This window comes from Colletotrichum chrysophilum (assembly GCF_026319265.1).
Source record: "Colletotrichum chrysophilum strain AFK26 chromosome Unknown scaffold_56, whole genome shotgun sequence".
Lineage (NCBI taxonomy): Eukaryota > Fungi > Ascomycota > Sordariomycetes > Glomerellales > Glomerellaceae > Colletotrichum > Colletotrichum chrysophilum.
In genome coordinates, this window is record NW_026517343.1 from 169,793 (window position 1) to 186,233 (window position 16,441).

At 50.8% G+C, this 16,441-nt stretch overlaps 6 protein-coding genes across 6 annotated transcripts; 4 read left to right on the top strand and 2 right to left on the bottom strand.

The window, feature by feature from the left end:
• Window positions 1-1,055: 1,055 nt before the first annotated feature.
• On the bottom strand, window positions 1,056-2,541 carry COL26b_007125 (uncharacterized protein; the record flags this gene model as incomplete). The annotated part of the gene is made up of 2 exons (XM_053179927.1): window positions 1,056-1,868; window positions 1,927-2,541. 2 exons carry the CDS (start codon window positions 2,539-2,541, stop codon window positions 1,056-1,058), a joined length of 1,428 nt encoding a protein of 475 aa, XP_053036135.1.
• Window positions 2,542-5,992: 3,451 nt separating this feature from the next.
• On the top strand, window positions 5,993-6,340 carry COL26b_007126 (uncharacterized protein; the record flags this gene model as incomplete). Its single annotated transcript, XM_053179928.1, has 1 exon — window positions 5,993-6,340. The coding sequence occupies one exon, from the start codon at window positions 5,993-5,995 to the stop codon at window positions 6,338-6,340; it is 348 nt and encodes a 115-aa protein (XP_053036136.1).
• A 2,955-nt stretch (window positions 6,341-9,295) lies between these two features.
• Window positions 9,296-10,366, top strand: COL26b_007127 (uncharacterized protein; the record flags this gene model as incomplete). Its single annotated transcript, XM_053179929.1, has 1 exon — window positions 9,296-10,366. The coding sequence occupies one exon, from the start codon at window positions 9,296-9,298 to the stop codon at window positions 10,364-10,366; it is 1,071 nt and encodes a 356-aa protein (XP_053036137.1).
• Window positions 10,367-10,931: 565 nt separating this feature from the next.
• On the top strand, window positions 10,932-11,993 carry COL26b_007128 (uncharacterized protein; the record flags this gene model as incomplete). The annotated part of the gene is made up of 5 exons (XM_053179930.1): window positions 10,932-11,131; window positions 11,186-11,262; window positions 11,321-11,404; window positions 11,463-11,531; window positions 11,593-11,993. The coding sequence occupies 5 exons, from the start codon at window positions 10,932-10,934 to the stop codon at window positions 11,991-11,993; spliced, it is 831 nt and encodes a 276-aa protein (XP_053036138.1).
• Window positions 11,994-12,234: 241 nt separating this feature from the next.
• On the bottom strand, window positions 12,235-13,521 carry COL26b_007129 (uncharacterized protein; the record flags this gene model as incomplete). The annotated part of the gene is made up of 2 exons (XM_053179931.1): window positions 12,235-13,158; window positions 13,219-13,521. The coding sequence occupies 2 exons, from the start codon at window positions 13,519-13,521 to the stop codon at window positions 12,235-12,237; spliced, it is 1,227 nt and encodes a 408-aa protein (XP_053036139.1).
• A 2,239-nt stretch (window positions 13,522-15,760) lies between these two features.
• On the top strand, window positions 15,761-16,246 carry COL26b_007130 (uncharacterized protein; the record flags this gene model as incomplete). The annotated part of the gene is made up of 1 exon (XM_053179932.1): window positions 15,761-16,246. One exon carries the CDS (start codon window positions 15,761-15,763, stop codon window positions 16,244-16,246), a length of 486 nt encoding a protein of 161 aa, XP_053036140.1.
• Window positions 16,247-16,441: the final 195 nt, after the last annotated feature.

A 16,441-nucleotide genomic window follows, 5' to 3' on the forward strand; every position in this document is an offset into this window, starting at 1 on the left:
ATGGCCAACCATTATCGTCGTGATATGCCGCACGACCAATCGCATCAGTTGCACAGCAATGAAATTGACGAAGTGTTGCCCAATTCTTGACTGAACATTGCGGAAGGACCCTTCAGTTATCACAGCCTTTATGAACATGAGCCGTCATCTCTAATATTTCTTGCACATCGCCAGGTACAACAAACTCCTCCTCTGATGGCATCAATCCCAATTCGGCCAGCTCTCTATCCGAAATTTCCGGATTCTCGTCCAAGACTCTCTTCAACTCCCTGGCACGATCAGTGACATCTTCGACCCCCAAGATTCCATCCTTGACCCAAGACTTGCAAATTCCCACAGGGATTCCGACTTGAATGCTTCGATATGGCAGCTTATCCAGTCGCACCGTGCGTTCTGGATCCCATTGGATCCGAACCTTCTCACCGTCCTGCGCAACTGCAGCGTGTGATAACGTTCCTTTTCGAAGGAGTCCGATGAAGTATTCGCGTGGCATCTTCAAAGCCAGGATGCGTTCTTGGCCAGGGTCTTTGTAAGAGTATCCAGCACGATAGAGCATCCAAGTCCAGCTGGGCTTGATCCAGGTCATTCTGGTGAGCTTGAAGCTTGGCGACGCATCCAGTCGCTGAGTCTGACAGCAGCCGCTGCAATAGATGAACTATAGGCTTGGTAGACTGTGATATTCTGGTCATCGTGGTGAGCCCGAGTTTGACGGTAAGGTAGGTTAGCGCTACGGCTATCATGGCCAGGTTTTGTGATTGAAGTCATAGTTTGCCGCTTGAAGTTGTTCTCAAAGGGTTTTGTGATGAGGTAGCCTTTCTCAAATCATTGAAAGTAAGTTGCAGGGTTATTTGAGTCTTGATGTAGTCCAGCAACATGAGTAAGTAATCAAGACCACGCGTTTCGGCAAATGAGTCACGCCGGTAGTCACTAGCGCCTGCCTTTCATGCAACGGGCCGGTGTACTTAGCCATTAATGAAGGGGCTTGAGAGTCATAGAACTTTGAAATTTCATTTTAAATGCTTTTATATGTCTTCTTTCTCCTTCTCCTCACATATTCATCTTACGATATCCATGCTTTGAGGCACTCTTGGACCAACACTCTCGGCTGATGGCATCGAAGCTAGACTACGAGAAGGGTAGCCGTTCTCCTCAGATGGTGACTCGACCTCCACGAAGACGCGAGTGACAGTCTCCATCTGAATGCCCTTGAGTCCCGCCAGATCACGCTTATGTAGCGACGTCATGCTCTCACTCCGGTCATGACTCCCCGCAGACCCCCGTCTTGGACACCGCGACGGCTTGCGGAATACGCCATTCTTCCTTTCGTTCTGTTTCTTTTTAGATCCCGACGTGATCCACACCCTGTGTCCAAATTGTTGACCGAGAGGCGTCAGGTTGAATGTTTCGATTCCAAGGTTTTGGTCGTCAGGAGATGTATGGAAGAGGATGGCTCGTCGGGTGGTCGAGAAGAGAATGACGTCGAGCCAACCATTGGAGGTGATCATGGCTCCAGCGAAGCAAAGATACTCCGGAGAGAGTTTGACACCGCGGGTTCCCATCATGCGGCCAATTGCCAACGGCGTCGTACAAACGAGAAAAATCAGGGGGTATAGTAAGAAGAGGACGCGCTTGTGGACTTCCGACTTCACGCCCTCGGACGTTCGCGGGGCAACGCCCGTAGGACTGAGGACGCTGTTGTTGGAGCTGCTTTCTTCGCCGGACTTCTTCGACAGTTTGAGTGCCTTTGCCCTTCGGTAAAAGTGCACGAAAACAAGAACCCAGGAAACAGTTCCGACAACTTGCAGGATGACCATCCAGAGATAATGAAGATAGAAACGCATGGGCTCGTATGCAGAACTGATCCAACACTATTTGTGCATCGTTAGCCAACGGTTATGCTGTCGGGGATACGAACAAGTAACTTACCCAAGCAGTATCACGAACGTAGAAGCCACCCACCCCCTTTCCATTGTTCGTGATGATAACGCCCAAAACCGACAAGAACAAAACGGCAAACCATAAAAAGGAAATAACAGCATAGAAAACTTTTGTCGGGACTTTGCGCCCCAAAATGAGAGTGATGTAGGTGTGAACAGCGATGGCCGTCAGGAACGTGAGGGATGACAGATCACCCGTCGAGATGAACCACCCTTGGGCCCAGCATGCCGGCGACTCGTCCGTGATCCGGTCCTCTATGACCCAGACGATGTTCAGAAAGAAGGCGCAGGCTTGCAGCACGTCCGCAAAGAGAACGTTGATGACAAGAACGAGGGCCTGGTTCGGTGCTTTCCTTCCCTGGTCCGCCGTTCCGAAGTACTGTGCGCCAACCTCGCAGGGAAGAGCACCCCTTGTTCCGTTCTCCGCCTCTCTCCGCGGATTCTTCGGATTCGACCTGAAGTACCAGGCTACCAACCTCCCGCTGAGATAGACGAACAGAGCAAACGACGATACAAGCGAGAGAAAGGCGAGGGCGGTGACGGCCCTGAGTCCGTGCTGGAGCACAGTCGGTAATGGTGCGAGAGTTGGGTTGCGGCTGTACATGGTCGAACAGCTGATGTGTTGAGTGGTATCGGTATTAGATTATCGTGAGGTCGTGCCCGCCGACTCGGTCCATGAGAAATCCTTCCTCCACGCAAGTCCGTATTGTAAAAAGAGTGTTTAGGTGAGCATTCTGCTTCACGATGCAAGTCTTGGACGAAGGAGATGTTTTACTAATAGCCGCGAGCGGCAAACATCTAATAAGCGATGTCCGCTCGATGTCCGCGGGGTAGGATTGGGCATGTCTGACAGGGAGAGCCCAACGGGCGCAGCTAGTTTGTACGGCGGCATGGCGTACGGGATACCGGGAAATCCATGCCAATCATCATCATTCAAGCTCAAAAAGTGGCAGGTCGGCAGTGCTAGTGGTTCCTAAGCCTCCCCATGTCCCAGATGCGCCGAACTCAAAAACGGCCCAGAGATGAGGGCATTGAGAGATGCCAAGACACAGACCCTGCCAAGAATTCACAAAATTCGTGCTTGGGAGCCGGTTCCGCCAGGGATTCGGATCGTTCGGCGTCGGGCGACTAGCCGGATGTGTGCAATTAGCCCTCTAGGGGGTCCGATTTCACCTTCGGCATTGTGCCTGCGGACCAGCCTACCCCAGCTGCCGGTGCGCGCGGCGGTGTGTGGGGGCCAGAGGAAACATGAAGATGCAGACGTTTGACACTCTGCCGTTGGTCACTGTGGTTGTTTCGATGCTACATCGCTTCAAAAGACTTTCCAAAATCGGTGGACGAAGGCAGCGGATGGTCCCAAGCGATCCAATGTGATGGGAAAAGGGGGTCTCGAGGGAGAAAAAAGTCCATAGTCCGAGGGGCCACGCGATGAAATAAAGTTTGATTAGTGGAGCGGACCGTTGTAGAAACCTAGTTCGCGAGAACAAGTGGCCTTGGTGGAGAGAACAGCCGATTTACGGCTCTGTTTAGTAGGATTTCGCCGACATTTGAAACGAGCCTCAGAAGAAATGCTGCCCTTTGTTTAGTTAGTCGTCGTATTTTGCGGAGGGCGAACGGACTTTCGGACAATAAGGTTTCCATCATGGAGGGTTTTGCCTGCTGAAAGTTATTGACATGTTTACTGGAACTCGTGATATCCTTACAAATTGCTCAGATTCCAGAACAATGGTAGACTGCGGCAAGGATCGTCACGTCATTGTCACTGAGCTTGGTGGAGTGCGGTTACTTCTTGTCTCCGCGTGGGGGAAGTTTTCTCCCTCTTGAAAAGGAACAAAACAGCGCCCTCACGAGTCAGCCACCATCGCCTTATGTAGAGAATCGGGCAGAACGACTCCCATTGTCTGCGGCAACCACATGGCAAGCAGGGGTTATCCAGTTATCATCGAACCGACGTTCATCTCATGAATTTTGCGATTTAGCCGCCAGACTTTTACAATCTCACGCAATACGTCGTATATCGTTCATTAACTTTCAGATAGGGCTACTAGTTTCTTCTTCTTGGCGGCGTGAATTGACTGAAACTTGACTATCTACAAAATCTGTGGCCGGCATGTGGGCGCCTGACAGAGAAAGGGCGACTCAAAAAGTAGCAGTCAATGTGCCCTGCGAAGCTGGGAAAATTACCTTCATCAACCCGAAAGCGATATCAGACATCGACAGCCTGAAAGAAGGCTAGTTAGCTTTCATCGCGGCGAAGTCGAGCCCAAGGGATGCGGAAAGCGATCCTTTCGAGAGGGCTGTGAGTGGCAAGGTTTCCACAGGCAACCCTGGCCGGTCACGAGGGTACGATTAACGGCTATCTCCGTGCGTGTGAGATGACAACCCTGGAGAGAATTGCAAGAACAAAAGTTTTGAGTTTCAAAGCGCCTATTTCCATCGTCAGCACCTTATGCTTCTGTACTGGTTTGAGATTGGCGAGATGGTGAAAGTCATGTAGCGAGATTGACAAATTGCGGGCACAGACGCCGGCGCCGGCGCAGAAGCTCCTTGATGAGGGATGACAGCACATTTGCATGCATACGTGTTCCGTCATGCGTATGCAGTTATAAAGACAGGAGTTGGGTGGCAACAAGTCGAATCTCAATCAAATAGAGTTTCCGTTCGAAGTCCGCCGGACGTGGGAGTCGGTGGGACTCACCAGCCCCCTGGTTGACATTGGCTAAGCTTCATGAGAGGGGGCTGTCAGCCAGCGTCCGACCCGGCCTCGGAGCCGCCTCCGACAATTCATTCGGTCGCTGCGGGAGGAGTGTTCGCATGCAATCGATTTACGAGTAAGATTTCAGATCTACTACAAGTTTAATTCACACCTCAATGGTATCCAACGTAGAGCATCCATATTATGACTAATATTCAATTTTTTTTAATTGCAGCAGCTATAATCGGGCTTCCGAGATATATCTGATGAATTTGCTTCGCGAAAACAATCGCTTCGATTTGAGGTGGAAGATATTTACTGGAGTCCCCAGCCCATGGTCGGAGGCTTCAGCTGGATCCTTTTGTGGACATCAATTTTCCGAAAACGATTCCGCCATATTTGCTGCTAAAATCTGCAATCACATTCAATCCGGAAAAAGATCACCGTCAGGTGCAGTTGTGATAATCTTTTAACATCCATAGCACGTGGTGAACCACGCCGGGAAAACTATCGGGCATGATAAATCGCGGAGTCCGCAAGACAATCCGAGGCCCATGACAAACGTAATTGAACCAACTGAAAGAAGAACCTAGCCAGGGGGAGAGCTATCACGTGGATTTCTTTATGGAGATCGCAAAACCAGGGCAAATTGTTCTATGTAGTCCGCAAAACAGCGACGGGCATCTGTGGGACATCTTGGCCTTGTTTGCCTGTTGAACGGAGAGTGATTCCGTGCGCAGTTTGTTGAAAGCCAAGTTGCATGAGGGGAATCGGCCCATTGTGTTACAGGCCTGGAGTTGAAAACGCCCAATACCTATATGGTATGTACCACACGCAAGAAAGGGAGGCATCAGACATGTCCTGGACGGATGCAGGGTATCACCAACTGCAACACGGCCAGGAAACGGCAGGCTGAAAGTGTCCACAAACCCCGGAACCGAAAACGTTCGTCCCGTGCGAGTCTTGGAGTTTTCTCATCCGAGGACAACAGCTGTTGCACGGGGCAATCTCGCAGCATGGCGATGGCGTCTCCTTCAAGGCCCTCTCCTCTGTCTCCCGCCTCCTTCTCCCTTTGAAAAATGGGAAGCACCAGCAAACTCTGTTAACAAACAGTCAAAACGAGAGAAACACGAGATTCCCAGATGGTGCTCTCAACATATAAATGCATTCTGTTTCATCGCCGTTTCTTGACTGAACGAATCATCACCTTCATCACACAATCCGCATACTTAGCGGTCATTGAATCCATCCTTCTTGGGTCTCTTAGTCACAACAACGATCTCTGAGTTTTTCTCGTCCGCGGCAATCCACTCGTTCCAACCTGGCGTTCCCATACCACCTTGTCCTTTAACTCAGTGCAATGAAGTTCTTCACCATTCTCACCGCCGGTGCCGTCGCCATCTCCAGTCTGATCGGCAGCGCCTCAGCCGAAGCCGGATGCTCAATGTCTCAAAATGCGGCAACGAGGTTCTGGGAGATCAAGATGAGCGATGTCGATGACCCTCCGGCTGTGTGCCACCTGCTGTGGGAGAACCTGAAGCGCTGGCCTGGTTGCACCGTTCAGAAGCCAAACGGCTGCGGCGCACCATTCGGAGGAAACGAGGTTTATATGTACTTCGCCACGACGATAGTCTGCTCCAGTGGCATGATCAAGTCTTCATACTGGCATGCTACGCACAACAGATACGGCGCCATCAACAGCTGTTGAAACGGCGAACAACATACACAGGCGGCATCATTCGAGACAAAGGGGGGCACATTAGGATTTTGAAACCGGATCTTCATCACATTTGTTGACAAGGCAGCAAATATGCAAAAGCTATCAGTGACGAGGGTGGATATAAATGGGATTGGAACCACAATTTACATTCTCCTTGATTAATGTTGGGTAAATAAAGGGCTTCCATGGCCGTTTTAGTATCATATCTTGAACCTTTGTGGACATACTTTTTCTCTGACAATTTGATTGAATCGTATGCTTGCGCCTCTTGATGCTTCGAAGATCCTCAAATCCATCCCTCAGCAATGATTTATCGCTGAGTGCCTCAACCTCGACTTCCGGAAATCCTAATTGGGCAGGAAACATCCGAAAATACAACGTGAGTAAGAAGTCCACCGACAAGTTTAGGTCTGATGCTCGGGCCATTGCGCGAAATCTGAGCTCAAGTCCCCTAGATTATACCATCCACAGACATCCTCCATGGACCCAAGATAAGAGAGTATACCATTCTCATTGCTCGAGCCGCTGTGTCCGAAACCTGTAGTAGCCGTCTCGCCTGACTGACTAGTCGCATCGTTCGAAGTCTGCGTGCCATCGCTACTCGTAGTCTTCCTTTTCAAACCGAGAACATGGCGGGCAATTGTCTGTATCTCCAACACGTTCTTAGCGGTCCTTGGCCAAAATTCACCCAGAGCTTTCAGGCATCCAATCGTCAGTCGAATTTGGTCTCTCGCGGTTGCTAGCTGCTTGCCCTGCAATAAGAAGTTGCAAGCTGAAAGGAGCGCAAGTGTACCCTCGCTGACCATGCAGGTCGTGAAAGGGGTGTGATGGAATGGTCTAGATGGCAAAGCCAGCAGACGGATTTGCGACTCGACTGCTCGCAGTACCCTTACAGTGTGCACGTTAATCAAGTCTGACGACGGGTTATCGACAGGTGGCTCTCGGGCACAGCTTGACACGTCCTCCACAGGGTTGAACCTCAGGTCAGATAGAGGCCTATGAAGGCCAATGCTCGCTCTACATCTGATGTTAGTGGACCATTGCGATCAAGGCGTAGAAGAGTATCTTACACTCCGATGAGAAGATTTGCTTGAAACATGAGCTCATCAATCTGTCCTGTTTTTGACATGACATTTCTACGCTCCTTCGGAAGGAGCAGAGACCATCCGTCGATGGTTGAGTCGGCTGAATGAATCACTTGTGCGGAGTCTTCCTTTGAGGCGACCTTGGGCACGGTAGATATCGCCAACGCCGCACAACGCACAGCGCTGATGAGGTACGCGAAAGATGAGAAAGTAACAGTCTCAGGAGAGAACTCTCTGGAGTCGAAGTCTTCCAAAGTCTTTGGTGGAGGGATGGCCTAATACGAGTTAGCTTTTCGCCGGGCACGCTTTGCTGGGTGACCGCATTTGCTGACCTCTGATTCGTATTCTCTCTCCTCACAAGGAAGCTCGACCGTGGCCTCGATGTTCCCGACTCTAAAGTTCATGGTTCCCAAGGTCCCAGCATAGTATGCATCAATAATGAAAAGCATCCACCAAGTCCGTCTCCACGACTCCTCAAGAACTGGTTCGCCGGCATTATACTGCCCTGAGAAGTCAGATTTGTGCATCCCAAGACGTTCCGCAACCTCTGTGGCGCAGTCCATATGGTGTTTCGCTTCATCTTTGAAGTTACTCCAAAACAAGGCAATGGAATAAAGCAAAAGATACTGAACCAGTACTGGGTTGTCTGGGGATAATTGCAGTAAACCTTCTTCCGCCTGGTCCTTGAGTGAGATAGACCATTCTTGCGTGACATAGATGTTGCCGATTAGACGCATCACTGCTATTAGTGGGCCGAAGTTGAGCATTGAAGGAGGGTCCTTGACAAGTCGAAGGAAGGCGGCTCGTGGTAGCAGAAATGGATGCAGGTTGTGAAAGCTCTTGTAGTAAGACTTGATCAAAGGGTCCGTTTCAATGTCTCCAGCATGGCTATGAGGCGATGATCTTGAAATCGACTGCGCCGACTCATTTCCGAGAGTTGCCCCGTCAAGTAAATTGAAGTCGTCCAACAATTCCCAGCCTTGTACTTGGGTTGGAACACCTCCCGATTGATGTTGGCCAAGTTGCTCTGAGCGAGGTGTCGAGGTTCCATTCGAATCAGACTCAGGGACTTCGGCGGCAAGCCTTTTGCGTCTCTCCGCCAAGGCCGCCCGGTCTAACCCTCCTCTTCGCGATGGAGCAAAGTCGCATTGCTTCTCGAACTCAATACATCTGCTGCATTGGGGCCGCTTGCCGTCGCATTTCAAGTGCTTTGATCGACACGGCAAACATGCGAGAGAGGATCGCGTCCCTCCCCTCGTCTGGCGCGTCGGAGTGTTGGTCGAATCCATGGCATGATTCGTGGTAGAGCCCATGTCGAACTCCAGCAATTGATGCGTTTGGCGCAAGAGATCAGCGGGGACGCGGGTATCCGGGTATCCGGGTACTGGATCCGGCATAGCGGCGCGGGTGTTCAACAAGAGCCCGTGATGATGACAAAGGGACCCGAGTAGCCGCTTATTACATAGCACTATGTGTGGCACAGCTCAGAGCCCAATAGAACCACCGGATTAAGCACTAGGAACTGCCAGTGACCTTTGCCTCTGAAATTTGAGGGTCCTTTAGGATATCCGGATATCTCAAGAAAATATAAAAGTTGAACACGGAATGCAATAGCGTCAGCTGTTTTTAGCTAACCAACGTTATCTTATGCCTAACATATATTGACTACTCAAACCTCTTTATCATGTCGGCCTCAGTTGTGATCATTGGAGCTGGATTTGCAGGAGTGTGGAGTGCCCTCTCAGCAACTCGTCTCATCAACCTCAAAAACAAGACCGACCAAGTCAAAGTTGTTGTCATTGCGCCGGAGCCAACATTGGTGATCAGGCCAAGACTTTATGAGAGCAATGCCGCCAGCATGTCTCATCCATTGATGACACTCTTCCAGTCTGCTGGTATCGACTTTGTCCAGGGCACTGCCGAATCGATTGACGGCATCCGACAAAGTGTGCAGGTTCATACGCCGACGGGGAAAGACATCACAGTCAAATACAGCCAAATCATCATCGCGACTGGAAGTCGCCTTAATAAGCCTCAAAGTGTTACCGGACTTGAACAGCATGCATTCGATATCGACACGCTAGATGCTGCTGCCAGATTGGAGCGTCATCTCGAAAGCCTCGCATCATACCAACAGAGCGCAGCCCGCGACACCATTGTCGTCTGCGGGGCCGGCTTCACGGGCATCGAGCTCGCAACGGAGCTTCCAAAGCGCCTTAGCCACATTGAAAAGCCACGTATCGTTCTAGTGGATAGTGCCAAAGAAGTTGGCCCGGAACTCGGACCCGGACTTCGTCCAATCATTCTACAAGCCCTGGAAGAGCTACACATTGAGACCAAACTTGGATCTGCCGTCTCAGCAGTTGACCAGGAGGGAGTAATCCTTGCCTCCGGCGAGCGCATCCCGACAAAGACAGCGGTCTGGACTGCCGGAATGAGAGCATCCCCTCCTGCGCAGCAGATAGAGGGACCCAAAGACTCTCTCGGTCGCTTGCATGTCGACATGTATCTTCAGACCTCGAAGAACAAGGATATCTTTGCAACAGGTGACGCTGCCTATGTCATCGCAGATCCGAGTGGTCACCATGCGCTCATGTCCTGTCAGCATGCACTCCAACTTGGTCGCGTGTCTGGGCATAACGCTGCCGCAGCGCTACTTGAAGAACCTATGATGGAGTATTCGCAGGCTGCATACAACTGCTGTCTCGACCTAGGTTCATGGGGGGCAGTCATTGGCGAGGGATGGGAAAGAAAGGTCAAACTGCACGGAGACCTCGCGAAGCGGATCAAAACGTACATAAACCAGGCGCTGATTTATCCTCCCGTGGACGCGAAAGAGGCGCTCACTATGGCTAGCCCTCTAGGCCAAGATTCGGATGAGTTGTTCAAGAACCTGCTGGAGATTGTGTCCTCAGAGGGGCAAAATTAGGGGTAACATGGAGAAATGGAAAGGCTCAGTAACGAGGATGATATTGCTACCGTGTAATGCATTTCAAAGTATAGAGCATGAAGTACTTTCTGGTTTTGGTTTCTTAGCGTCGCGAAAGCATCGTTTGAGCTTGAGACTCAGGAGTGGCATGCAGTTCCCTAAACTGTCCATAACCACCATGCAAATGTTCTAACTATCTTCCATGTCAGCGCCAAGAGCATCTCCCAAATTACTAGCCAAGCTCTCTGATACCTTGAGAGATATTTAGCTTCTACATATGACGTCAGGAAGGACCGTCCAGTCCAAAAATCAGTCTTCATTGCCCGCCGGGATTGGCTCAGCCGACAGTGACATGCGCCCCAATGATTCAGTGCTGGGTACCTGCCCCGCCCCCACCAAGAATCCCCTCTCGGACGACAGCACACCGACGCGGAGCGGAGCGGCCGATGCCACGTCTCAACCCAGCTCACTCATTAAAGCGACGAACTTTCATGATTTGACAAATATTGTAGGGCCTTTCCTGTCACAGTAACTCAACCCAAGTCATATCACAACCAACGCCAACATGTCTATGTCCAACGATGACTGCCAGAAGACCCGCGAGGGCTTCCCCAGGCCTTTTCCCAACACACCCTCCAACGTTCTGGAACAGCTCAAAGTCACGGGCAAGGTAATTGTCGTTACAGGCGCCGCGGATGGTATTGGATATGCCGTTTCCGAGGCGATGGCTGAAGCCGGAGGCAATGTTGCGTTGTGGTACAACTCGTAAGTTTTCTGGCCAGTTGATCAACCGGAATTACGGTGTTAATATTTTGATAGAAATGATGCAGCGGTTCAGAAGTCGAAAGATCTCGCGAGCACTCATAATGTGAAGACATCAGCATACAAGGTCGACGGTAAGCAGATCTGACAAAACTAGAACCATAGACCCCGTTGCTGACTATGCCCTCTCAGTTTCGGATTCCAACCAGGTCCAAGAAACCATCGCCAAAGTTCTGCAAGATTTTGGCAAGATCGATGTTTTCATCGCAAATGCTGGTGAGTTGACCATTGATGCAGTGATACCAGCGTCGAAAGAAAACTTACACCGTGTTAGGAATGGCCATCTCCAAGCCTATCCTCGAACAGACTCTCGATGAGTACAGGAAACAGATGTCGGTCAACGGTAGGTTGCTGCAGATCTCTAAATAGGGTTTCTCGGTGAGAGTATCGCTAAGATTTGATAGTTGACGGAATCGTGTACTGCTCAAAGTATGCCGGTGAAGTCTTCCACCGCCAGGGCTTCGGCAACCTCATCATCACATCCAGCATGAGCGGCCACATCGTCAACGTGCCCGTCGATCAGCCCGTGTACAACGCCACCAAGGCGTACGTGACGCATTTCGGAAAGTCTCTTGCCCGCGAATGGCGCGAGTTTGCGAGGGTCAACATTGTCTCCCCGGGTTTCTTCGACACTAAGATGGGCGCTGGTCCGTTGGCGCTGCAAGAAGCCTACCGCATGGCGGCGTTGGGAAGACAAGGCCACACGAAGGAGATCAAGGGCCTGTATCTGTACTTGGCTAGTGACGCGTCCACGTACATGACAGGTAGCGATGTCATCATTGACGGAGGTTATGTTTTGCCCTAAGAAAGCAACATGGGAATAGATGCTAATAGACTTGGACAAGGAATATGGAATAGAAATTAGAACGAAGATGCGATGATTTGGCAGTGGCGAATCTCAGTGACGATATCTGACGTTTTTACTGTTACACTATCTGAACTTTTGTTTTCCTACGCCATGCCACCAGTGAGTTAAAATGAATGATATAGGTAGCTACAACAACTATGTTCCCGAGCGTACTTAGAATGGCTTTTTTCGGTTAACTCTACGTAGTCCAGTCACCTAGTAGGAGGTCCAGCGGCATGTTGTCCATAAAGTCAAGTGAGGCCTCGTTCAGCAACATCCGGAGGCTCGGGTCAGCCGTATCATCGCCAAACACAGGTTGACTTTCCCCGTAAAACGCAAAGTCGTTCTCGCTGGGCAGCTCCATAAAATCGTGAGCAGGAGGCATGATACTGCTCTCGGGGTATGTTGTCGTGATATCTTGGCCCAGGCTAGACACCTGGAAGCAAGTTGGATCCAGCTCCAAATCAAGCTGTGGTAGAAACTGAAACTGGCTGTGGATGCGATCCAACATCTCCAGGCAGCGCTTCGCTGATCTGCTCTTCTGCTCCAGCGTTTTGAGACAAGCGCGCGCCTTCGACACGGAATGCTGCCAAGCCAGCCTGTCCTCTTCCGGCCGACTAGTTTCGGTGAGATAATTGGCTTCCAGGACCAACGTGGCCTGGAATAAGAAATACGTCGCGTACCAAATGAGGCCCTGGTGTAGACAGGCTTCATTGGCCATGCAGAAGGTGGCGATATCATGAATGCTTTGCATGGCAACTTCAAGACACTTTTCTTCTGCGTTGGTCTTGGTTGGAAGGTAGCTGTGGTACTTCTGGCTGCCGCGCCATAGAAGAATGCGAAGATTCTGTTCTTTCCAGAGGACAACAGATCGTGGTGCCCTAAACCAATTTGGGCAGTCTGTGGTGAGGAAGTACCCGGGTAGGTTTTGTCGCCAGCGATTGAGGTCCCGTTCCATGGTCTCTGCCACACGGTACTCGACCTTCGTACTTGCCGTCTTTGCTAAGAGGAATTCATGGTAGACAGCATCGGCAATTTTCGCCAGTTGAGCTTGGCATATTACCGCTGAATACGTAGTCGGATAGTTGACCGGAGGTGGTACGGGTGCCTTGAACGACAACTCCTATTGCATTGGATAATGAGCATTTGGAGTCACATTTGACGTAATGCTATCGACTCTTACCTTGTCATCAATGTTGCGTGGAATTCGAGTGTCGATGAAATCATCCGACATCGTCGGTGGTCGTCCCGTTGTAATGTTGAAGCCGCTCTCGAAGCAGTATACCGTCCAAAACAGCTGTCTCCGGCGTTCATGGCCGAGGGTGTCTTCGGGTCCCGGAGGTTCGCGGTGCAGGCCCAACCCCAATGCCATTCGATATGCCAACCCGATGAAGTTGTAGCCCGTGTTGGTCCGGTCTCTCTTCTGGAGGTAATTTCCCATCAGGAGAAATGCCTGCACTGTCTCAATCGTGCCTGACTCCAGCATCTGAAGCGACAAATTTGATCTCGCTGCACTGTAGTGTCCGGATTGTAGATGCTCTGTTTCGGTACTTGATAACCAGTGTCCGATGGCTAGCACCATGTGATAGACGACACGCCATGGTGATTGAATGAGGCGCTGCCGGTGTCCTGCATTCACTCGTTCTCGGAAGGTCTTCTCATGCAATATGGGGTAGCAGTTATTGTAGAGAAGGAAGTAGGCGTCAATTAAGCGGCTTGCGACGTATGATACTGGTAGGTCTAAAGGTTCTGGAGGTGGGAGTCCGGCAGAACTTGATGATTGTCTGCGACGTTTACGTGATGTCGGTGGGTTGGGCCTTGGTGTGCTTGATACGCGTATGACCGAGTCGATCTCGCCTAGCAGTTGCGACCCAGAACTGCTTCCTGTCACATAATCCTTTGATCAGCAACCGGGACAATCAGTAGAACGATGAAAGTTGTCTTTCGTACCGAGGTATCCAGAGTCGTGACTCGAAAGCATGGCCATGCCATCGTTGTCATGAGTTGAAGACTTATATTCCGGCGACAGAGATCCCTCGTGCCATTCGTAGCTGTGCGGGGTTACTTCGTCGGATTCTTCCGGAGTGTTGGAGCTATCGTCATTTTCCAGCCGTTGATTTCCGGGCTGATTCAATGCCGATTCGATATCGAGATCCGGATTAAGCGATCGCAGCAGATTCTGGAGCTGTGTGCACCGAAGTTCGGCTGCGTCCAGGTTCTTCCGGGTCAGAGGGGTCCGATCGGGTGGGCTCTCGAAGCTGCATGTCTTTCCGGTCTTGGAGCAATAAGAACAAGGGTCATTTGGTGCGCTGCCTCTCATACACCTGCTCTTCCTCTTTTGACAGTTGACACAAGCCCGGACTGTCACGGTGGTCGGGCATTTTGACTGAGGTGGACCTGATGATTGCATCGTTGTGCATGTTCACGCAGCCACGAAGATATAGGACCCTGCACAACGCAAAGTTTACGTGCTGCCAGTCGTAGAGCAATTCAAGGTCTCATAGTTCCCGGTAACACTCCTAGATCATCTATCCCGATGTTCATGCCTCCACAGTGTCTCGGCCCACTGATGATCGTGATCAAGCCACAACATGTGATGCTACCCCTCAGAACTCCATGACTGTCGGAGCACAGTCGACCGACGCCTAGGTAAGCGAAAGCAAGGGTTTTTCGGACTTCGTCGGAGATAAGAGGACAGCCCATGCCACAGCTCTACGCACCTGTGCCACAGATGGAAGGTACCCAAGTCACCTGCATAGACGCGGTATTGACGAGACGAAGCTTATTATCAATATTTGTCAAAGAAATTGTAACTTGTATGTCATATAATTATCGGATAAACGGGAACAGCAAGCGATCTGTTCGTCAATGCCACGCAGGCCAGTTGGCGATTGCGAGGTTTAGCCACCAGACGTAACAGTCCACACAGGTGTTCCTCTTCGCGATCCGGAGGATCATGAGAGTAAGACTGAATTCAAATAGACGGCTGACAACGCCAAATGAATGAAGCTTCCCTCAAGAAAAGATGCAAGTATTTGAAAGCTTCCACCGAGTTCCTTCTGGGAAGCGGAATCAAACAGGTCCCATGGTCTTGTCATCTTAACGATCCTTAGTCAGGGGCGGTTCCGGGCCGGCGATCGGGTGTCATCGGCGGTCCGATGATGACCCACTACCAACCCCGACAAGCTTTTCTTTACCGCGCGCGCGGGTCGGCATCTTCAACTTTGGCCCTCCGGTGGGAGCAAAAGTGGACCAACAGGTATTTCCTGCTCTCGTTTTGGCAAGGTCGAAGCTCGACTCGTTGTCATTGGCAGGTCGGTCACATCCAGTCCCTGGCAGAACTAATATCAACGTCAAAGCGATATTTGTAAGCTTCAGGGGAATGACAACTCTGAATTGAATATTGCGATTCAGCATGGAAAGAGTCATGGGTTTTCCTGTGGCCAAAATGCCTAGTCAACAGCTAGCATTGTGTCACCCCTGTCACTCGGCAATGGCCTCGACGTACCTGACATACTCTAACTCATAGGAGAAAGACCCTCATGATCAAACCCAGAAACCACTTTTGACATCTCATAGGATTGTATAAATCAGTAGCCTTCCGTTTGATCTTGGACTTCTCCTCTTCTCGCACTTCACCCCAACTCGTCACGCCAACACGTGAACAAGCGGCTTCTTGACTTTACCCGACTTCAAGTAAACACGCCTCACCTCAGCAACCCATCATGCGTCTCATTTCTGTCGTCGTGAGCGTCGTTGCTCTTGCTAGTGCTTCCAAACTTGGCAGCTATCACTCCACAGCTGCAACCCTGCCCAACTGTCCTTCCCGCCCAGCTAGTCCAGCGGAGCAGCGGGCCATCTTTAACGATTTCGTCAACGACTTCTATGTGGAAAAGAACACCACAAAGGCCCTCTTGAATCATATGACGGAGGACTATATTCAGCATAACCCGAACGTCCTTTCCGGCAGGCAAAGCTCTGTCGACTTTCTCGCGACTCTCGTCACGCCTGACGGGGTCAACATGACTATCATCCACAACAACTTCGACAACAATACCGGCTACATTCACTACCGCCTGGACACACTTGGTGCTCCGGAGCCAACGGCGATTGTCGACATCTTCCGGTTTGATGGCACGTGTATCGTGGAGCATTGGGACGTTATCCAGGTCCGCCCTTCCAATGCCACAAATCCGCTGGCAATGTGGTAGAAATCTGGGACCGAACAGCTTCTATGGATGCAGCTAATTGCACAAATCATCTGGCGGAGTGGCGGAAGACGAAGGTTATGATGTAGGACAAATGGGGTTTTATTTTCTAAATCCTTTAGGCTCGAACCTGGACTCCCAGGCTTTCCAACGGTCATCATAGATTATAATTGAGCAGCATTACTCATTCATTTTAGT